This window comes from Artemia sp. Qi Xiang Cuo, chromosome 11 (assembly GCF_049724085.1).
Source record: "Artemia sp. Qi Xiang Cuo chromosome 11, ASM4972408v1, whole genome shotgun sequence".
Classification (NCBI taxonomy): Eukaryota; Metazoa; Arthropoda; class Branchiopoda; order Anostraca; family Artemiidae; genus Artemia; species Artemia sp. Qi Xiang Cuo.
This window is the reverse complement of record NC_142804.1, coordinates 13,168,282-13,193,035: the sequence shown is the minus strand read 5'-3', so window position 1 is coordinate 13,193,035 and position 24,754 is coordinate 13,168,282. Positions and strand designations below refer to the sequence as shown.

The window sequence follows — 24,754 nt, the reverse complement described above, 5'->3', positions numbered from 1 at the left end:
ATACGGAGTTTCCTTAGTAACCGTTACCAGTTTGTAGAGATATACTTGTATACAGTATACAGTCAGGACCCCATCCAGTGGTTAGTGGTGTCCCGCAGGGGTTAGTTCTTGGTCCGATTCTTTTTTTATTGTATATTAATGATATGCCTAGTCATTGTTAGTGATATGGCTAAAAATCCCCGGAATGAGACGATATCATTATTTGCTCATGATACAGTTGCTGTTAGTACCGCGAAGACAGAAGAATTACTTCAGACATCGATGAAAGATGTTGTTGAAAGGTTAAATTCCTGGTTGAGGGTAAATAGGCTAAAGATTAATCTGGGTAAGGCTAATTTTGTTATTTTTTCCCGTTCACCAGATTTTTATCCATAGATTCAGGATATTGTAACACAATATGGAGCTTTAAAGCGGGTGTGTTCTTATAAGTACCTGGGGGTTTATATTGATAAAGTTTTATCATTCAAGCGCCATGTACATTATGTTTGTAAAACCGTGTCTCGTAACCTGGGTATAATGAGAAAACTTAAGCATTTTTTTCCTCCTTTTGTTATGCGCCTTCTTTATTATTCTCTTATCCATCCATATATATTGTATTGTAGTATCGTTTGGCTTGGAACATTTCCTTCTATTGTTCGGCCAATACGAGTTCTACAAAACAACGCTGTTCGGCTGTTAGATGGCCTACAACCCCTGGATTCGGTACGAAACGCGTATAAGCGTGTAAAGATACTGCCAGCTTCCGAATTACGGCAGTTGTCTACACTTCTATTCATTTTTAGGATCCAAAAGGGTATAAACCTCCCGTGTTTTTATTAGCTTAGCAAACCTGAGATCTTCCGTCCATGATTATGATACTAGGTGAGCTATAGAGATTAATATTCCGCTGGTTGTTTCGGCCCGATCGATGTTTCCTTTGCTTCACAGGGGGAACAGAAGTCGGAACCATCTTGATCAAAATATAAAAAATATAGGTGATATTCCTTCGTTTAAGATAGTAATTAAAGGGATGCTTTTTAGTAAGCATGAATTTTAGTGTCTTTTTTTTTGTTATGTTAAGGTATTTTTGCCACCCCACCCCCTTGGACAGGTTTTTACTTCTTGGGGTGGCCGCTAAACTGATGTTCAATTGTTTGTTTGCTTAGAATAAATCTCTCTCTCTATATAAAGAGTATTTTGACTCATGTACTTAGTTTGAAGCAAATGGCTACATTCATCTTTATTAGAGTTCATATTTTTCTGACCATTTCGGCCTTTATTCGAGTATTTTAGGATGAATAGAAGAGGAAATGCTAACGAAGAGCTCTAAACTGACAGGACTCTAGACTGACAGGATTAGCCATTATAAACGTTCACCAAACTGTTGAGGTAGACATCGACCGTGCAATAAACAGATATGGCGGGAGTAAAAATAAACAAATAGACTTTTTCTTATAAAATTGTGAATTCTGTAATTTAAACAAAATATATCAAAATTTTAAAAGTTGGAAGATGCTCTGTTGTTATGAAAAGTGAAATTTTGATTAGTAAATTTTTTAGATTTCGCCAAAGTTGACACTGTTTATTAAAACTCTATTCAAAAAAAGTAATTTGTTAATGCTCGATTGCCTATACTTAAAACACTGGTTTTAAATGTATTCCCTGTATTTCTATCTCTTTTCCATTTTTCTCTCCACGCCCCTAAACTAAATAGTATTTAATCTTTAACACATTTTTACGAGTATATAGGTTGCATCTTAATCCTCATTTCCTAATCTTCATTACTATCATAATTACTAAGCGATGCCATAAAGTTAAACGACATGCTAATTGATTTGACCTATACAAATAGTCATTATGAATGGATGACCCCAAAATGGTTCAAGACCAATTTTTTATAAAATTCAAAGCTTAACTCACTCATTATAGTGGTCAGAAGTGCAAAGGCGAAAATTAATGCAGAAAATATTAGATATCATATTTTTTTTTAGATGATGAACACCTTTTTTTATGGCGGGGTGGTTTTTATAACTTACTATTTTTTAGTATACAATATTTTTACATTATTTTGATTTTAAAATATTTGTTAGAAATTTAACCCTCACCAGCTCTCAGATTAAATTTATAACCATTTTCATTACCTACCGACAACGCATAATTGTTTAGGTTCCCTTTCAATTGCTTCAGTTTCGATTATTGCAAGTTTATCGAAGCAACCTATTGTGATAATAGGTAAATATTCCCCCGCTAAGGAAAATCCTGGATCCGCCCCGGCTCTCTCTTTCCTGTTTCAAGATTTGTGCTGCCTAAGAGTTGTGATTGCAGCTAAAGCTTTTGACCCCATGTAATTTGGTCCTGTAAAGTGTTTTAATCTAGCTCAGACTCATCCCATTTTAATGAATAGGATTCTGCATAGATTTCAAATTTGAATGTATCAATAATTTTGATATCTTTTGTTATTTGTTCCGCAAATACACTGAATTTACACTGGAATGGTCGTATCTATTTCTATTACACATGCAAAATGATATTATTCTGTCTAAATGATTATTTATAACTGACTCATACAAACTGGCTAAAACAGACAGGAACAGCAAGATCATGGTGAATAATAGAAAATAGACATTTCCTAGCCCAAAAAATCAAGAGTGAAAACCCCAATTTACACCCCTCCTTCTTCTTCAACAAAAAGCATTTAGAATCGCATCTTTCGGGGTCCTTGTGGCTTCGAAGTTGGTTGATGCTTCTCCATGGCATCAATTTTTATTTTTTCAAGGGGGGGACTACTTTTGCTTTTTCATAAGGACAGAACAAGGAAAGTGTAGGATCCTACTATCTTTCCCTCGCAATTAGAGAATAAATACTCAGCAGGTGATCCCTACGGCCTTCACGACAGGACCCTTCCATTTTTCTGCAGTTCAACCCTTCTTTTGCCATTTTAAAGACATCTTTTACATCTCCCTCATAGATTTTGTATTTTTCAATATTCGTGAATTGACGCCATTACATGATGCATCTAAATACCACATGAATAATCCCAAGTCTTGTTTTTTTTGTTTTTTTTGCGGTTAAAGTAAACATAGAAAAAGATTTCATTAACCAAACAGAACGCTTTTTTGTGTAATAAACTTCCTACTGGTAAAGAATGATTAATAGCATGCTATAACTGCAAATTACGCTCTTGACACTCAAGTCTAGAAGGTTGTTTAATTCATTGAAATGGTTATTTTAAAGTTGCGTTTATGGTCATAAAACTAGCAGGGATTTTCCATTCATTCCAACGTGCTTTTTATGAAAAGAAGTGGAAGAAAACAACTTGTCTATGAAATTCACTTTTGAGATTTTCTAATATGCAAAGCAGGTCGAAAGGTAAGATACCTGTAAATTCACGATAGCTAACATTGTAAATAATGGGTCTCTTTACTAGAATTTACTTGAATTTGGAGAAAAAGACTGTTGAGAGTGAATTAATTCCACAATTCATGTCCTGGGAAGGTTCTTTCAAGGTCCATTTGTAGCTGACAGCATAATTTAGCTAGGATGAAAGTGAAATCTAACCAAAGCCTTGTTTTCAGGCCTACATGGCCTTGTTTTCAGAGTTCAACATGGATTGCACAGATTATTGTTTTGCATTCCATTTTAACATGGCTAATATCTTTTCAGAATCCATGCTCAACCATGCTATTCTAGTGCATTACAGTTTTGAAGAATCCATGTCCAACACACTTGGAACTCATGAGATGAAAATGATAAAATTCTACTTTAGCAACTTTTGGCTATCTTGGAAAGGGGTTAGGTTAGGAAAATGAAACTTTCAGGGATGGATCTACAGGCTAAAGTATGGGTAAATATTTACCAAATCATGTTATTGAGTTACAAAAAGTAGCTAAAGTAGAATTTTACCATGAAAATACTTTAAAGCTTTGCTGGGTTGAACATGGAGAACCTGAAAACAATTTTTTTCAAACCTGTTCAAAACATGCCTCAAATCCAATGATTCCACATTAGGCTATATTTTTTGAAATCCCAAAAAGGCTGATGGAAAAGGTAAAGTTCTACCAAATCATATTATTGAGTTAGGAATAAAGTGAATACACCATTCAATGCCTTTTTTCTGCTGATTATGAATATAATAATCATTTCTATTGGAAATGAATTTCAGCCCCCCTATATTTGCCAATTCAGGGTTAGGTTAGGTTGTAGAAATACCCTGAATTGGCATATAGGGGGGGGGGGCTGAAATTCATTTCTGATAAAAATGATTACTATATTCATAATCAGCATAAAAAAAGGCATCATGTGGTATATTCACTTTATGCATAAGTCAATAATATGATTTGGTAGAACTTTACCGTGGAAAATCCCTATTTTCAATACCAAAATTCCTAGAGGTTTCCCCATTTTCTGACTTCTTTCCAAATCATTATTAAAGCCTTGTTATGCTGACTTTAATAGTATTTGTTCTAGACAACTTTTTTGGCCACTCAAGACCTTTTGCTTGAACTAAAAGATCTTCTTTTGATGTTTAAATAATGCTTTGTGCTTATCAACTAGTTGAGTTCTGTTTTGATTTGTAGATTTCAGATTCTGGACTGTAGGGAAATATTCTATTTCTTTTTTCTGTGTCATTATTTTTTTGTTTGCTATTATTAATTTTGCAACACCCCTAATTTTATTTGAATTGGTACAATGAATTGGCATGAATGAAATTTCAACTGTTCACTTTTTGAAGTATTAAATAAAAAAAAAGTTTTTTTTTTCAACTGAAAATAAGGAGCAACATTAAAACTTAAAACAAACAGAACTTATTATGCATATAAAGGGGGTTTGCCTCCTTGTCAATACCTTGCTCTTTATGATAAGGTTTGAATTTTGTTCTAATTCTTTAAGAATGATCTCTGAATCACAAAGGCCATTTAATTAGAATAAATAGCTCTTTTTTTTAGTTTAATACTAAAAAAAATTTAGTATAAAGAGTAAGGTATTGACAAGGGGGCAAAACCCCCCATATATGTAATAATTTCTATTCATTTTAAGTTTTAATGCTGCTCCTTACTTTCAGTTGAAAAAACTTGTTTTTTAAATAACTCCCTTCATGGAAAATTCCCTTCCCCCATGAAAAATTTTTCCATGGAAAGATCCTCCAACATAACCCCCTCTCCCTGACCCCCCCCCCCTACACACACCATAAAAAATCCTCTCTGAAAACATCTGTATACTTTGCAATAACCTATACTATAGAATAGAATTTATTGACACAAAAGCCAAAAGAGTCGTGGTCACAAAAACAAAGACACTTTCATACAAACATAAATTGGCACAAAACTATAATCTAGGCTAGTGAAATATCACCTTCACCCCTAATCTTCAAAAAACTTTTCTCTATGCTCTATACCCATTGTCAGGAACCTTCTGAATCTCTTTATACCTCCCATATCTTTCCTTGCTAGTAAATTTATTATCTCATCTCTCTCCCAAACCTCAACCCCAAACAATTCTTTCCTTAAATCTATTAATTCCCTACACCTCCTCACAAAATGAACCAGATCTTCCTCTTTCCCACACATGGGACAGAAGTAAGGACCAGAAGCTTGCTTAACCCCTCCCAGATACTTCCTTCTCTCACCTAGTGGTAACCCATCTGACCTAACACAAATAATCAACTTTTGTTGCTTCTTTTGAAGCCCCACCTTAAAATACAATTCTTCTCCCTACTGCTCCTTAGCCTTTGCATATAACTCCAGTGATTGGGTCTCATTCACTTGCACATGCCACACCTGGATCTCCTGGTCCTTTAACCTCTTCCTGACCCTACTTGCAACTGCTCCTTCCTTTAATCCAATCCCTCACCCACCATTCCATAACTCTGAAAATCCACAATCATCCAATATCTTCTTTATTTGAGATGGCCATGTATCACTCTTTAGGATCCTCAGAGTTTCTAAATATGCTGTTTTTGTTATCCTTACTCTGGGCATACTCAGAATTTTCTCCCATAGTCTTATCATCCCTACCAGCCTATCACTTCTTAAAGAAAACAAACCTAGATCTCCTCTCATTACTAAGTTATTTGTTGAAAAATGTAGACCTAAAACTATCTTAAAATACTGAAGCTGAATCTTGTCCATTGTCTCACCAGCTATGTATCCCCAAACTTCAGATCCATAATGCATAGCCAATTCAATCTTTACCTGAAATATCTGCTTGTGCATCTTCAGGTTCTATATGTTTGCCAGTTGGCTAGCAGTCACAGCATAAGGCCCGTTTTTTAGCACTAAGATCTTACATCAATCTGCAAAGATTATCATTTTTTAACTAATCTTTGTTCTAAGATCTTACAGCTCACTGATCTTAGTAAAAGGTGTGATGACCGCTGCTGTTTTGCCATATAGAACAATGATGAGAGAACTTTGATTATCTACTCATCATTGTTCTCAGACCACTGATCAGAGCAGAATGATGAAAGACATTTGCACAAAAACAACCAAAGATGTAAGATCTTTGTTCAAAGATTTCACTTTTAAACATTTTCTGACAAAAGATGTAAGATCTTAGCACATTGATGAGTGAAAAAACAGGCCTATAGGTGCAGGACTTTCCTTTAGCAAGACTTAACTTCAGCTGCTTTACAAAATTACCATTTGACAAATACTTACATCCTAAATATGTAAACTCATCCTTACATTCTAAATCTATTCCCTCCCATTTTACTCTATCCCTACATGTAATCTTACCCCCTTTTCTAAAAACCATAACTACCAACTTCTTTACATTCAGGCTTAGTTGTTTCCTATCTATATAATACTTAGTTCTATCCAACAAGAACTGTAAATCCTCTCTAGACTTTGCCACTAGTGTCAGGTCATCTGTGAACATCAGCATGCATAGTTCACAGACATTTAATGACACCATTGGGGCTCCTTGCTTCCTAAACAACAAAAATAGCCATGGAGACAGGGGTCAACCTTGTTTAACACCCTTTCTAGAACAATTACATCTGAAAATTTTCCTGCAACCCTAATAACAAACTTTGTAACTTCATACATACTTATTAAGATCCTTAAAAGTGGGTATGGCAGGCCAATATTTATACAATCCTTCATTAACAGTTCCCTCTTTACATTATCAAATGCCCCTTTTAAATCCAAAAATGCTACATACAACTAACCTCCCTTCTTATTTATAAACTTATCAACTAAACACTTTAATGTAAAAATCTGATCAATTGTACTATGTTCCTCTCTGAATCCTGACTGCTTTGTGGCTAGCCTTTCAGTTTTCTGGAGCCAACTTCTAAGTCTGTTATCTAATACCTTCACCATTAGCTTTCCTAGTGTGTTACCTGAATGTATACATCTATAATTTTCATGTAGTTTCCTATTTTCTTTCTTAAAAAATGGCACTCCTACTGCCAGGCTCCACTCACTAGGCCAAATTCCAGATCAAAAAACTGCTGTAAATATCAAAGTAATAATATACAATGTTATGCTTCTACTATACTTCCATAGAACTGCTGGAATACCGTCAGGACCAGGTGCTGAACATCCCTTAAACAATGGGCAAAGTTCACAACTTGCAGCCCTTCTCCCAGGGACTGTAAGGGATTAAGTCATTATTAAAGACTAGGTATCATAGTTATCAAATTTTTCAACTATGCTGAATAAAATGGTTATCTCAAAATTTTGATCAGGTGACTTTGGGAAAAAATGAGTTTAGGAGGGGGCATAGTTGCCCCTAATGTTTTGATCACCTAAAAAGGACTCTAAAACTTTTAATTTCCATTCAAATGAGCCTTCTCATGATATTCTAGGGCCACTGGGTCAATATGATCACCCCTAAAAAAAACAAACAAAGAAAAACAAATAAACATGCATCTGTGATCTTTCTTCTGGCAGAAAATACAAAATTCCACTTTTTTGCAAATAGGAGCTTGTAAATTTTGCAGTAGGATTCTCCAATATGTTGGATCTGATGGTGTGATTTTCATTAAGACTCTATGACTTTTAGAGGGCATTTCCTCCTTTTTCAAAACTAAGGCAAATTTTCTCAGGCTTGTAACTTTTGATGGGTAAGTATAAACTTGATAAAACTTATATTTTTGAAACCAGCATGAAAATGCAATTCTTTTGATGTATCTGTTGGTTTGATAACAGATCTATTAGATCTGCTTTTTAGAGTTTTGGTTACTATTGAGCTGGGTCACTCCTTACTTACGGTTCATTACCACAAACTGTTTGATTACTTTTGTTTTGACTTGTCTTCACATTGAGGTGTGTTTATATCAATAAAAAGGCTTGAAAAAAAGGAAAAATTTAATCTGTAACTTTGGAAATATAAAGGGAAAGGAATCTGCCAACAGATCTGTCAAATTATGACTGAAAATATGAACTTTAAGGATAGAAAATTGCTTAAGATATACTTTGAGTAATACAGAAAAAGTAAAAAATAAACCTATGCTTAGGCATTGCTGAAATTCATGTAGTGAGGTGCATAGAATGTTGTAAGACAAGTAAGGGAAATATATTTTAATTCTATATTTCAATTCTGTTTTATATTACACATGACCAATCAGAGTGCTTAATTAGTTGTGTTGGCACATCAGTGGTTATGGAGGTCAAAATAAGTAAATATTTTTTTATACAATTATTTTTGGTAATTTGGATTATAAGGCCACAGTGATTATCACACCATTGTGAGCAATCCATTAGTTGTCTCTGAATTTGGTTATATAGATAAAAAAATAATTAACAATCTATTTTTAGCAAGAATCAGATTTGATACCTTTATACCTTTTTTCCAATGTTAGCTGAACCTTGACTCTTTTTGTGTGCAGCATTAGCTGCTCATCCCCTTGAGTGAATGAGGGGCACTTTCTTGAGCCTGCTTCATACCATATTTTATTTTCAGAATTCCTTGTAACATTTCCATCTTAAGCTTGTTCTGTCTGTCCATCTTCACGATTTTTACTGCACTAAGAAACCTTTCAACAGCAACATTGGAAAAAGGAAGAGAAAGCACAGATATTACTGCAAGTTTTGGATTTGTGTACAGCTTGGTTCTGGTAGAGTTTTTCTTTAAAAAAGAAAAACAAACAACAAATGCCAGTAGATAGCCACATCCAACTCCTGTTCATTTTGTTTCCATAACATAATACTTTCCCATACTTTTGAACAAATGGTTGGAGAGAACCAGGCCATAGTAACTGAGTCTATACAGGGTCAACCATCTCTGTATAATTATAAATGTCATCACTTAAACAAAATTGAGTTATGATCCACTTCACAGCTTCTATGTAAAAAGATTGTGCAGCTCTGAGGATCTTTTCAACTGCAACTTGGGTTACCTCAGGATATTGATTTAGTGTCAAGAGTGAGTCCTGCCCATTTAGATTCAAATAAACACTTGTGAGGGGAAGGTAAACAATTGGGTCATTAACATTAAGTTGAAATGCATTCATTGTCTTCATATAATCCTTCTTCAGGAAGCTCAAAGACAGTTCCTTGATAGGAGATTCAGTCTCTAGTTTCAGGCAATAAAACAATTATTTGTCAGCTTAAAAAGCTACATTGAACCCAGCAAGCAATCTCAATACAAATGCAGCAAATTCAAACATACACTTCATGACTGGGTTCAGATTTGTGTGAGCTGTGTTGGATCCTCAACTAGTAGAAATCTGTAGAGAGTCCCATCATTCCAAAATTCTGTCAACAGCAGCTTTGACTGAAAGCCATCAAGTCTGCCCACTTTGCAGAATGTTATACAAGTCAACTTGGTAGAACTTTTGAAATTTGAGGAAAGCATGTTGCCTTTTCTGACTGTGTGTGAAATGACTATATATGGAGCTACAGATGTCATCCATTAATCTTTGATAAATTCTTGCATGCATATGAAGCAACACAATGAGCCATGTGGTAGGAAGATTTCACTGTGACTACCCACAAGAATGCTTGTTTTATCACAAACATAATGCCTTGGATAGCCCCCATCATTGAGTTGGTATTGTCAGAACAAAACCCTATGAAATTTGCCTGGAGAAGCTTGTGTGTTACTGTTATGCACCTCTTCAGCTCCTCAAATATTGCCATGGGTAAAGAGTTGGGATGCTCAATAACATCCAATACATCAACTTCACCTGAAAGGGGTCATCATTGCAAAATATTACTCAAACTGATTGAAGCTTTTTAGAAGATGCATCAGTGGACTCATCAATTATAACAGAGAAGCAACAATTCTGTAAGATTTCAATCAAACAATCTTCATAAAAACCCCTTAGTCCTGTTTGTATAATATTAGTAGCTTTTTTGTTTTTTAAGTTGCACATTTTTACTACTTCCTTTGAAGCTAATTTTTTTTTAAAGCTACAAAAGGTTCAACCATAGGAAACTTTTTTTGCAGCAGATCACTGGTTTGCTCATTCATCTTCATCAAGAGTGAGGGAAAAATATTGAAATTTGTTTCCAACATAATGGTAATCATGCAGATCATTTATGTGAATAAATTATTTCTAATATAAACATAATCGTTTTTCTATTTATGGTTACTTATGATTATGGGCCATCCTGTTAAATTAACTTAGGCTTATTTCCAATGACCAATAAACTGTGCTATGTCAATATTATATCACATTCAAAAGGAAGCAGCCAGGCTAAACAAGCAAAGCTATCCCATCATAAAAATAGGTATACAAAAAAAACAGGCCTTTATTTGTTTGGTGCTGTAGAAATATCGTAAGTCCTCTTTTGAAAAAAGGAACCTTTAAGGAACAAAAGAGACTTTCTAACAAGAAAAATTTTTGTAGCTTTTTACATATATTAGCTGTTCCTTTTTTTCTTTTCTGAAGTTCATTTTTTTAATCAAAGTAACATAACCTAGTTTTGTATGGTAAGTTTACAGGTATATAGTAAAACAGGCAGGGGACTGTCAATGAGTATCAACTTGGTGTCACTCACCATAAACTAATCATCTTGTAAATGGAAATGTTCGTTATTGACTAGAAATTCATAATCCTGTAGAAAGAACAAAATGTTTGAAATGAGCAATACAAGGTGACAAATCACCTGGTACCCCAATTTTTATTTTTTTTTTTATTTTTGGTGTCATAAGGGGGTAGCTATCAATTGCAGTTCAATTATGAAGAATTAGAAAAGGAGGCCAGGATGCTGTGGAAACAGGAGGAGACAGAGAAGTTATATGAAAATTTCACTTATCTGGATAAATAACCAAGTTTTTGGAAAAGGGCTGGAAAAAGGACCCCTGATAAAACATCTTTCATCTTGCCATATGCTATTCAGTCTTTTAGGCTCTATAGGTGCAGAGGGCTGTCCAGTAGAAGCAGGACATAAACAATTATTTTCTTACCGAATGTCCTGGTTTAAGTGAGCAGTAGCTCTGCACCTTTGACTGCAGGGGTCCCTAATCTGCAAAATAATTTTGGGCCCCTCTTTTCTGGACTTCTAGGTCAATTTAGTTGTTTTCGTTGTCTCCTAGACTGCTGGAAGGCTCAATCCAGCATAGGCAAACATTCAAACATAATAAGCTTCCAAATCAACTGTACAAAAGATCCTTAACTCCCCTTATGACTTCTCCAGACTATCAGCCTTCTGGAAAAATAGGACACAAAATTACTTCAGTCCCATTTTCCTTTTTTGGGACATGAAGTTTTTTTCAGGCCAAAACCCTAGAAATTCCTTTGAAAATTCTGAAGACTTGTAAAAATTCCTAAATGAAAAAGTTTCCCCCTATAACACCTAAAAATTCCCCATTTTAGGGAAAAATCTCTAGAATGGAAACACTGCTCAAACCTGCTGCCTGAAAACACAACTCAAAAGTTTAAATATGTATTTCTAAAAAAGAAAAATTGTCTAGTAAGAATATTTTTATATTTGTAGCTGATTCAGGAATGGTAATTATTTTCATTAGTGTTAATAACATTCAATAAATAACAATTTAGGTAGTAAATTGTTACTTCAAAACAAATTTGCAGGATTTTTTTTAAATAAAGCCTGAAACCCCTCAAAAAAGACTTCAAAGCAAAACTGACCTAATTTTGAGTAGTTCCCACCTCTTTATTAAAATCTTCTGCAAATTTGTTTTCATAATAATATTTTACTGCTAAGACTAATCAAAATAATAATTACCATTCCTGAATCACTATAAATGGCTATTTTGTATCATCTGCTAGTTTTTTTTTTTAGAAACACAATTTATTTTTTCAGTTAGCCTACTATTGGTGGTTTTGAGCCCTTATAGACTTTTAAGGGCTCAAAATCTAATTTCCCCTAGAGGTAATTATGAATGAGTTTAGATTAGGCATCAGTTGATTTATTCACTTACAATTGTTTGTAATCTCTGCACTGAATTTTCCATGTCACTTTTCTTCAGAGTGATTATATGGATTATCAGCAGAATAGAAAATTCATTGTGTATATACAATTCACAGCATATATTTGACCATTGGGGAGGGGGAGTAACGTAATTTGTGGTTCAAATGAATATTATATTTGGATTCTGGATGAAATTCTGATTCCAAAAGTAGCCTATATCTGTTTATTAGCTAGCCTATCTCAATTGTCAGTTAATATAGGAATTTACTGTCATTTTTTTTAGCCTTAATTTTGGTTTGATCGCGCTTTATCTTGAACCTGAAAGCACAATTCCAAAGATTTGAGGTTAAGATACTTATAAGACATAAATCATATAGGAAAAGAGGTAAGGTAATTTCTAGATGAAAAGTTTGTTAGGAACAAAAAGAGAGAGAGAGAGAAAAAAAAACGGAAAAAAGAAAGATAGCACATATATAAGGGTTTTCAGCAATGGTGATTCCAATGGTGTACTTTTTGTCTTGATATGACACCTTTTTTTTTGAGGGATTTCAAACCCTTCTTAAAAATTCCTAGACCCATCTTATGCTTGATGGTATAATATATAGTCCTAAATTATGTATTTATTTTTCATCTTGCAATGTATTGCATACAGATTGCTAGATTCTTGACTAAATAAAATCCAGTTTTCCTTGAGTGACTACAGTAGAATTATGGATAAAATATTATTTGAAATTAGTTTAAAAATGTAGGTGACAAGGGAAAAAAAAATTCAATTCATAGGCAAAAGAAGCATGCAGCATAATTATAAAATTAGAATTCATTCTTTTAGTGTTTTGTTTAGTGCTAAATCAGGCCCTAATAGTAGCCTTTATTATAAATTGTTTTTAGGGGTATATCAGGGACTGTCATATGTGGCTTTTGTGGGTTGTGTTGTTTCAGAGCAATTTTAGCTTTAGTAGGAATAATCTATTAGCTGGCATACTGATGTTCTGACATCAAGGCTCCGATTTTACAAGATATTAATCAAAAAACTTTTTTCACAAAATAAGTTTTTCAAAGGAAAGTAAAGAACTCCATTAAACCAAAAATGAGTAAAAATAAAATCAGATAATCTACCAATCCTGAAACTACCACAAATCAGCATCGATAAATAAATGAAACCCAAAACGAACAGAAATTACAACAAATAACCAAGTCAAACTCAAAACGAGCAGAAATTAACATGAGTAGGGCTCAAAACCCCTATGCCTTCCCAAGGCCAGAACATAATTTTCACTTTACTGAAAAAAATACAAATAGATAGATATATAGTGATATATTTAATTAACAAAAAGTTTAAATACAAAAATCAATATGATTCAACCAAAACCAAACGGTTGACTTTGGGTGAAACAGGTAAAAAAAAAAATAATACATACATTTAACATCATTAAAATACACTATAATAAGAAAGAAAGATAAAAAGAGAGAAAAGAAAAGAAAGAAAAAAATAAATAAAGAATAATAATAATAGTACAGGGACAGCAACTACATACCATATTCAAGTTGTGGGGTCGCACTCAAAAACCCACAAACAATTGCAACCTAATTTAAATTAAATCAAATCAAGTCACCTCCAAAAGAAACAAAACTAAAATTCATACATGCTTAGTAATTTTTCTTTCAATTTTCCTTTAAAATAACTAAAATTCTCAAGTTTCTTCATATCATTATCCAAATTATTCAATAAATTTATACCCTTTATAACAACAGAAAACGTGGACCTGGCAGACACTATAGGTGGAGCATAATAATCATTTTTACCCCTAGTATTTTAGTTATGTATATTCCATCGGCTGTAAAACCAACCGTTAAAGCACTCCGGCAGCTGCTTCATATTGTACCTATACATAAACACTAATATATAAAAATGATGAAGACCCACCACTGGCAATATCCTAAAATCTCTATAGACTTCTCGAACCGATTCTCTTTCTGATTTTCCTGATAATACTCTAATAGACTTGTTTTGGATAATTCGCACAGGACTAACAATTGAAGAAAATGTACCCATGTATACAGAAGAACAATACAAAATATAGGGATGGATTAACGAAAAATAGAGAGCCTAAGTATACTAATTGGAAACATATATTTAAGTTTACGAATCATCCCCAAACTACGCGCTAAAATCCGGGTTAAAGTTTCAATAGGGGATTGAAAACTGAGAGTCTCATCTATAATAATGCCAAGATACTTTACTACCTTTTGTCCAGCAATCATACCTTCTTCATATGCTATATGCTGTATCCATGGATAATAATTCGATGTCCTCAAAAATATAAGAAAATTACTCTTAGAGGGGTTCACCTTTAGGTGATTCACTCTCAGCCATCTTGAAACCTCATTTAGTGATTCTCGTACACTCTCTAGGAGCAACCTCTCTGACTTTGCGATCCCCACTAAAGGAGTATCATCAGCAAACATAGGCACTGTAGCCATACTATCCTTTTTCACGAACTTACTCATTCTTGTTTCCGGTTTATTTACAGACTGTGGAAAATCATCCACAAAAATTAAAAATAATAAGGGCCCAAGTACCGAACCCTGTGGAACTCCACACTCAACACAATTTTCATGAGAACCCATATTACCAATTTGAACATATTGTTTTCTACAGGACAAAAAAGAACGTAAAAACGAAAGAGCTGGACCCCTAATCCCATAAATTTCACACTTCATTAAGAGAATATCATGACTGACCGTATCAAACGCCTTTACAATATCTAAAAATACAGTTGCCACTTTATACCCATTATCCAGCGCCATATTAATAATGCTAGTCAAATATATGTTTGCTTGCTCAGTAGTGCGATCTTGACGGAATCCAAATTGTGTAGGAGTAAATATTCTCTGGTCTTCCAGATATTGATAAATTCTGATCGAAAAACATTTTTCTAGTATCCTAGACATAATGGGTAAAATCGAAATTGGTCTATAATTTTCAACATCACCAGTATTCCCTCCTTTATGTATTGGTATTACTTTCGCTGATTCTAAACAACTCGGAAACACTCCCTCTTTTAGACACTGATTAATTAATGAAACAAAAGTTCAATCACATCCCGAAGTATTTTTATTACTCTAATTGAAACAATATCAGAGTCAGAAGCGGTACCTTTCATACCATAAACTATTTTTCGAACCTCAGATGCTTGAACTGGGAGTAGATTTAAAGAGATTTCCAACTCCTTAGGAAGGTAATTTGGGAAAGCCTGGTCGCCTGGTTTGCTTATAATTGATTCTTTCATTCTCCATCCAACTATCGAAAAATGGTTAGCAAATTCTTCGCAAATTTCCTCTGGATTTTTAAGACTGGTTCCATCTTTACGGAATATTTCCTGAGGGATTCCTCCAGATGATTGTCCTAAAGTGCTTCTTATCACATTCCATGTTTTCAACGGATTTCCAGATGGTTTTTCTAATTCTATTTTATAATAATCTTGTCTAGCTCTTCGCAGGAGTCTGTTTAGGGCATTACGATAACTCTTATAAATTCGCTAATTTATACCGCACGGATGACGTACCTTTTCTCATATAAATTTTTCTTTTTATTTATTAATCTCAATAAAATCGGAGTAATACAAGGCTTCTTTGAAGGTTTTCTTCTATTGTTGTTAATATTCTTAGAGCATTTTTCCAGGGATTGCTTAATTATTTGATAAAAGACTCTGAACTTAGAGTCAATATCTGCAGAGGCTGAAAACTCTGTATTCTAATCTTTATTGGCTAGCTCATTTCTACATTTCAGATGTGCTTCTTTATCAAGTAATATCCTCAGATTGAGACTGCTCATCTTTATGCAATTTTTATTATCAACACATACCGAGTAACTTGCAAATACACCAAAATGATCAGAAGTATCGCTTATAAGAACACATGGACCACCCGACATATAATTTGAAAATATGTTGTCCAGACATTTCGATGACGTCCTCGTAACACGAGTACTAATATTAATAGCAGGGATATAACCAAATGAAATCATCAAGTTTAAAAATCGGTCTGTATTTGATCCATTATCCAATAGATCAATGTTAAAATCTCCATTATAAAAATAGGACTTCGATGTGGGATCTTTTCCAATTGTTCTTCAAGTAATTCATAAAACTCAATAAGAGATCCTGACAGTTGCCTATATACAATCAGAACATAACCACAACGTCCAGACAGCTCTAACTGCAAAATAAAAGACTCAAAAACCATTTCTTTATATATTAAAATATCCTCTCGGACACTTGCCCGTATATCAGAACGTATATACGCTGCCAGTCAACCGTGTAGGCGAAGTTGACGATTTTTTGTGTAAGGATTATAACCTGAAATATGTAAAAGTTCCGAATTATAATCATTTAACCAAGTTTCAGTCAGTCCAATTACCTGAAAAAGAGATAAACTGGAAATTTCATTTATAAAATCTAAACTTGAGTTCAATCCTTGGGAATTCAAATGGAACACATTAAATCTATCCGAAACATTACTACATGTCATCTGCATTTGGTTTACGAATAAATATTTAGAATCTTCAAACTCCAACCTATAATAACCACCAGGCCCACCACTTCCATCAAAAACTTTATTATACCTGCTTTCAAAGTTTACCTTATTATTTTCCAGTCCCAATAGCCTACATTAACTTGTCCTGGAGGAGACTCCAGTCTTTCATCCAACATCAAAGCCAAATAGACAAATTTGAGTACGACTCCAAAGGGGACACAATTCAGTGCACTCTAAATATAAATTTATTACATGCTGCCAATAAAAAATAATAAAAACAATAATAATAGGGAGATAAAAAAATAAAAAAAGCAGAAAAAAAACAAAGAAATATTAAAAAAAAAAAAAACAAAAAAAACAACAATGACTCAAAAGGGTACGCCTTGCATATTGGGTGCCTTCTCATATTTAAATTTCTTCTACGCTACAAACAATCAACTATGAACTATATGAACCATCAACCATGAACTCCTTCAATTTCCCGCCAAAATTTATTTTTATCACCAATTAATCACCAGGTACCTCTTAATCAATTGGAATATGAGTTCGAACAATTGATTTTCCTCGTAAGCTGCACTAATTACCGCTATGTTCGTTACAAAATGAATGATTATTCGGTGCATAATCAAGTTCAGGAATAAAATCGTCTGGTGGGTATTTAGCACGTGTTCCATTGGGGTGATTGAAAAGTAACACAGGCGGAAAAGTTTTCGAGATCCAAGCGTCTTTTCCTAATTTGCGTAATTTCACCCTTTTAATCAACAGATCATTTCTTGCTTTGCGAACTTCAGCTGGGACATCATTACTGAGGTAAATATCACAGAACAACGACACTGCTTTACCTTTTAATTTCTAGGCATTTTTTAAAATATAAATTTTCGATTTTTTGTCAGATACTTCAACACAAATAAATTTCTGTTGCTCACTCACTTGGGTTATCTTGAATGGTGGGACTGGAGCCATTTCGAGTCCTTCCGTAAGAATGCTTTTGAAGATATCCTTCGCATTTTTTTCAGATTCACAAGAGACATTCCATACAATAATATTCTTTTCCAGTTTATCAAACTCCAGCCTGGCCAATCTCATACTCAAATTATCTGACTCTTTACTATGAGCTACACAATCATCAGACATTATTTTTACTTGATTCTTTAGAGATTCTTTGACTTGCTCAAGCTTCCTCACTCGCTCATCATTTTCAGTCAGCTGCCTTGCAAATCCCGCATGTGATATCTCCAAATTTGCCACTTTATCTTCAATTCCCTTAATCCTATTTTCTAAAGAATCTAGCTTTTTTCCATTTTCTGTTACCAAACTGATAACAGTATTTAGACTCTCCGCAACTGCTGAAATCGTGAATTTATTTGTAGAATCAGTGCTACTAGCAGTAACGTTGAGATCACATTCCCCTTCTCCCCTCCGAGTGTTTTCTGTATCATCACCAATATTACGAGGTTGCTTTCTTTCATGTCCCATGATTATTTCCAGACAACAAAATTGAATTTAATTATCTGCTTACCTCATTAAGCACCAATTTTTTTTATTCACATGGGTCCGTTACGTGCAATTTGCTAAGCCACCGTTAATTTGGGCACGGCTTTCACCCCTCTTCATAAAAACTGCTCCAAATAATCCAAATTTCAAATAGAAAAAAACAATCCGAAGTGCCACTTAGAAAATCGTAAATCCACTTGTCATTAACACTAGGCACCCCAAGCAAGGGCTTAATCAATCAAACGCCTAGTCGCAATCAATATGTTAACACCTGGAATTCTGCACATGTAAAATGTCAGTAGAAAGCTATCTTATACTCCCGGACGAACACCATATATGGGCATAGAGTCCCTAGGAAGAACACGTGGTAATGTCAGTCCCACGAGTACACCAAATATGGGCATGGAATCCCCAGGGAGAATGATTGCATAATCGAAGTGGGTCAATGACCTCAATTCCCCTTTCGTGAATCAATAATTCCCCTTAGAAACAACAAATTAATTCCCCTTTCTTGACAAATCAATCAACCATGACATCATCTATCAGACATTAAAAAACTTCGCCCAGAAACAATTCTCCTGGATGAAAACCAAAGACATTAATAAACTTCGCCCCGGAAACAGTTCTGGTCGAACTCCAAAGATATTAATAAACGTCGCTCCGGAAACAATTCTCCAAGAAATGCCGGTGAATGTTTTGATCTAAGGGATGAAGAAATTAACGCGGGAAAGGGTTTCTTAGTAATTTGAAATGTGACAGCGCAGGGATGCCAAAAACAAAAGGAACACGCTGAAATTACGTTTAGGGATTATTTGAGCGAAACCGTTCTAGATATTTTAGGGAATTACTTCGGCGAAACAGTTAGAGACATTTTAAAAAATGATTTTAGAAAATGTTTTAGAAGAGGATTTGAGGGTGGTCGTTATAATACACAAGTTCCATTTGAACAGTGTTGTGAGGTCCTCTACCCCAACCCAAAAGGGCTCAAATCCCCCTACCCCAACCCCACAGGGCTCCGATCGCCCTACCCCAACCCGAAGGAAGCCCCGGCCCCCGAGGGGCCCCCAGGCTCCCAAAGGGTCCCCCGGGCCCCCCAAAGGGCCCCCGGCGCCCCAAAGGCCCCTGAGCCACCATTTTTTAATATTTTTTTAAGGCTTTATTATATCTTTTCAGAACAAGTTCCTTTCTTAATGTCATTCCTTAACCCATTTTTACGAGTTGAAGTACCAATCCTTTCACCACAACTTTACTATAAGGCTTTTCGAATACCCCAACATCAAGCAATAGTTTTCAAAAGAAATTTCAGAGCAACTTCCTTTCTTAATGTTCCCTTCTAAACCCATTTTCCAGTTTGGAGTACTTATCTCTTTCATTCACAACTTTACTTTACAGATTCTTGGATACCTCAACACCAAGAAGTACCTTTCAAAAGACATTTCAGATCAAGTTCCTTTCTTAATTTCCCTCCTAAACCTATTTTACAAGTTGAAGCACCAATCTTTTTCACACACAACTTTACTTTACAGCTTTTTGGATACCTCAACACCAAGAAATACTTTTCAAAAAACATTTCAGAGCAACTTTTTTCTTAATGTCCCTTCTAAACCCATTTTCCAACTTGAAGCATCCATCCTTTTCACCCACAACCATACTTTACAGCTTTTTTGGATGCCTCAACACCAAGAAATACTTTTCAAAAGACATTTCAGAGCAAGTTCCTTTCTTAATGTCCCTTCTAAACCCATTTTACAAGTTGAAACATCCATCCTTTTCACCCACAACTATACTTTACAGCTTTTTGGATACCTCAACACCAAGCAATACCTTTCAAAAGGCATTTAAGAGCAAGTTCCTTTCTTAATGTCCCTCCTAAACCTTTTTTACAAGTTGAAGTACCCATCTTTTTCACCCACAACTTTACTTTACAGCTTTTTGGATACCTCAACACCAAGAAATACTTTTCAAAAGACATTTCAGAGCAACTTCTTTTCTTAATGTCACTCCTAAACCCATTTTCCAACTTGAAGCATCCATCCTTTTCACCCACAACTATACTTTACAGCTTTTTTGGATACCTCAACACCAAGAAAAACTTTTCAAAAGACATTTCAGAGCAAGTTCCTTTCTTAATTTCCCTACTAAACCTATTTTACAAGTTGAAGCATCATTCCTTTTCACCCACAACTTTACTTTACAGCTTTACGGATACCAAAACACCAAGAAATGCCTTTGAAAAGACACGTCAGAGCAGGTTCCTTTCTTAATGTCCCTCCTAAACCCGTTTTCAAAGTTTAAGCATCAATCATTTAGGATCACAACTTAACTTTACAAATGTTTGGATGCCTCAACACCAAGAAATACTGTTCAATAGGCATTTCAGAGCAAGTTCCTTTCTTAATGTCCCTCCTAAACCAATTTTACAAGTTGAAGCATCCTTCCTTTTCACCCATAACTTTACTTTACAGCTTTTTGGATACCTGAACACCAAGAAATACTTTTCAAAAGACATTTCAGAGCAAGTTCCTTTCTTAATGTCCCTTCTAAACCCATTTTCCAACTTGAAGAATTAATCATTTTCCTCCAAAATTATACTTTACAGCTTTTTGGATACCTCAAACCCATAAAATACATTTCAAAGACATTTCAAAGCACGTTCCTTTATTATTGTTACATCACAGCAGATTTTAAAATATGAAACATCCTTCGTTTTCACTCAAATTTTTACTTGATAAATTTTTGGATTCATAAACACCAAGAAATACTTTTCAAAAGACATTTCAGAGCAAGTTCCTTTCTTAATGTCCCCATTTTACAAGTTGAAGCATCCTTCCTTTTCACCCACAACTTTACTTTACAGCTTTTTGGATACCGCAACACCAAGAAATACTTTTCCAAAGACATTTCAGAGCAAGTTCCTTTCTTAATGTCCCTCCTAAACCCATTTTACAAGTTGAAGCATCCTTTCTTTTCACCACAACTTTACTATAAGGCTTTTTGGATACCTCAACACCAAGAAATACTTTTCAAAAGACATTTCAGAGCAAGTTCCTTTGTTAATGTCCCTTCTAAACCCATTTTCCAACTTGAAGTACCCATCCTTCTCACCCACAACTTTACTTTACAGCTTTTTGGATACCTCAACACCATGAAATACTTTTCAAAAGGCATTTCTGAGCAAGTTCCTTTCTTAATGTCCCTCCTAAACCCATTTTACAAGTTGAAGCATCCATCCTTTTCACCCACAACTATACTTTACAGCTTTTTGGGTACCTCAACACCAAGAAACACTTTTCAAAAGACATTTCAGAGCAAGTTCCTTTCTTAATGTCCCTTCTAAACCCATTTTACAAGTTGAAGTACCCATCCTTTTCACCCACAAGGCTACTTTACAGCTTTTTGGATACCTCAACATCAAGAAATACTTTTCAAAAGTCACTTCAGAGCAAGTTCCTTTCTTAATGTCCCTTCTAAACCCATTTTACAAGTTGAAGTACCCATCCTTTTCACCCACAACTTTACTTTACAGCTTTTTGGATACCTCAACATCAAGAAATACTTTTCAAAAGGCATTTCAGAGCAACTTCTTTTCTGTATGTCCATTCTAAACCCATTTTCCAACTTGAAGTACCCATACTTTTCACCCAGAACATTACTTTACAGCTTCTTGGATACCTCAACACCAAGAAATACCTTTCAAAAGGCATTTCAGAGCAAGTTCCTTTCTTAATGTCCCTACTAAAACCATTTTAAAACTTGAAGCAGCCATCCTTTTCACCCACAACTATACTTTTCAGCTTTTTGGATACCTCGACACCAAGCAATACTTTTCAAAAGTCATTTCAGAGCAAGTTCCTTTCTTAATGTCCCTTCTAAACCCATTTTCCAACTTGAAGTAGCCATCCTTTTCACCCACAACTTTACTTTACAGTTTTTTGGATACCTCAACACCAAGAAATACCTTTCAAAAGGCATTTCAGAGCAACTTCCTTTCTTAATGTCACTCCTAAACCCATTTTCCAACTTGAAGTACCCATCCTTTTCACACACAACTATACTTTACAGCTTTTTGGATACATCAACACCAAGAAATACATTTCAAAAGGCATTTCAGAGCAGGTTCCATTCTTAATGTCCCTTCTAAACCTATTTTCGAACTTGAAGTATACATCCTTTTCACCCACAACAATACTTTATGACTTTTTGCACACCTCAACACCAAGCAATACTTTTCAAAAGACATTTCAGAGCAAGTTCTTTTCTTTATGTCCCTCCTAAATCTAATTTCCAAGTTGAAATACACATCTGTTTCATCAAAAACTATACTTTACAGCATCTTAGATACCTAAACACAAAGAAAGACATTTCAAATGGCATTTCAGAGGAAGCTTATTTCTAAATATCCCTTCTAAAGCCATTTTAAAAGTTTAAATATCTATCCTTTTCACCCACAACTATACTTTACAGCTTTTTGGATACCTCAACAACAAGAAATACTTTTCAAAAGGCATTTCAGAGCAAGTTCCTTTCTTAATGTCCCTTCTAAAACCATTTTACAACTTGAAGCACCCATCCTTTTTACCCACAACTTTTCTTTACAGCTTTTTGGATACATCAACACCCAGAAATACCTTTCAAAAGGCATTTCAGAGCAACTTCTTTTCTTTATGTCCCTTCTAAACCCATGTTCCAACTTGAAGTACCCATCCTTTTCACCCACAACTTTACTTTACAGTTTTTTGGATACCTCATCACCAAGAAATACTTTTCAAAAGGCATTTCAGAGCAAGTTCCTTTCTTAATGTCCCCATTTTACAAGTTAAAGCATCCATCCCTTTCACCCACAACTATACTGAACAGCTTTTTGGATACCTCAACACCAAGAAATACTTTTCAAAAGGCATTTCATAGCAATTTCCTTTCTTAATGTCACTTCTCAGCCCATTTTACAACTTCAAGTACCCATCCTTTTCACCCACAACTTTACTTTACAGCTTTTTTGGAGACCTCAACACCAAGAATACCATTCAAAAGGCATTTCAGAGCAACTTCCTTTTTTAATGTCTCTTCTAAACCCACTTTACAAGTTGAAGAATCCATCCTTTTCACCCACAACTTTACTTTACAGCTTTTTGAATGCTCAACACCAAGCAATACTTTTCAAAAGGCATTTCAGAGCAAGTTCCTTTCTTAGTGTCACTCCTAAACCCAATTTACAACTTGAAGTACCCATCCTTTTCACCCACAACTTTAATATACAGCTTTTTGGATACCTCAACATCAAGAAATACTTTTCAAAAGACATTTCAGAGCAAGTTCCTTTCTTAATGTCCCTTCTAAACCCATTTTCCAACTTGAAGTACCCATCCAGTTCACCACAACTTTACTTTACAGCTTTTTGAATGCCCAACACCAAGCAATACTTTTCAAAAGGCATTTCAGAGCAAGTTCCTTTCTTAATGTCCCTCCTAAACCCATTTTACAAGTTGAAGCATCCTTCCTTTTCACCCACAACTTTACTTTACAGCTTTTTGGTTACCTCAACACCAAGAAATACCTTTCAAAAGGCATTTCAGAGCAACTTCTTTTCTTAATGTTCCTTCTAAACCCATTTTCCAACTTTAAGTACCCATCTTTTTCACCCAGAACTATACTTCACAGCTTTTTGGATACCTCAACACCAAGCAATACTTTTCAAAAGGCATTTCAGAGCAAGTTCCTTTCTTAATGTCCCTCCTAAACCCATTTTACAAGTTGAAGCATCCATCCTTTTCACCCACAACTTTACTTTACAACTTTTTTACACGACACAATATCATCCAAGATTCCACTTCAGTTCAGATTTTTCTCAAAGAGATGAAAAAATTTAAAATACTGTTCCAAATTTTTCATAGAAGATAGAAAGTTCAAGTTACCTTCTGACTTTTATTAAAGAACTCACAGTTCAATTCTATGATATCCAAAAAAAATAAAAATCTTTTACTTCAGTTCTTAATTTCACAAAGACAAAAGTAAATTTAAAGTTCTATTTGAAAATTTTACATAGAAGATACAAAAAGCTTCTCCATACCTATGAGTATTTAACTTGACGTTGAAAATTTTTACGTCAGTTTTGAATCTTCTCAATGAAGGGATGAAGATGTCAATCTCTATTCTAAATTTTCTCAATAAATAAGAAATAATTTATTATTCAATGCTCTTTTTTCAAAATAATGTAAAAAGGTTCTACTTCAATTCAGATTTTTCTCAAAGAGATAAAAAATTTAAAATACTGTTCCAAATTTTTCTTAGAACATAGAAAAGTTCAAGTTCTTTTCTGAATTGTACCAAAGAACACACTTCAATTCTAATTTCTCCAGAGAAAATAAAAATCTTCCACTTCAATTATTTATTTCACAAAGACACAAAGAAATTTAAAGTGCTAT

The 24,754-nt window shown here is 34.5% G+C and overlaps 1 protein-coding gene across 2 annotated transcripts in view; it reads left to right on the top strand.

Annotated features, from left to right (window-relative positions):
* The first annotated feature begins 3,215 nt into the window (after positions 1 to 3,215).
* Positions 3,216 to 24,754, top strand: part of LOC148946653 (acyl-coenzyme A diphosphatase FITM2-like) — a 34,626-nt gene continuing 13,087 nt past the window's right edge. The window contains exon 1 of one of the 2 annotated variants that reach the window (XM_089096307.1): positions 3,216 to 3,348. In XM_089096307.1, coding sequence (XP_088952433.1) covers positions 3,330 to 3,348 — 19 coding nt within the window. In that variant the 5' untranslated portion in view covers positions 3,216 to 3,329. Of the gene's footprint in view, positions 3,349 to 12,594; positions 12,688 to 24,754 lie in introns of those variants that run through there. The other variant, XM_089096308.1, reaches the window with a different exon arrangement.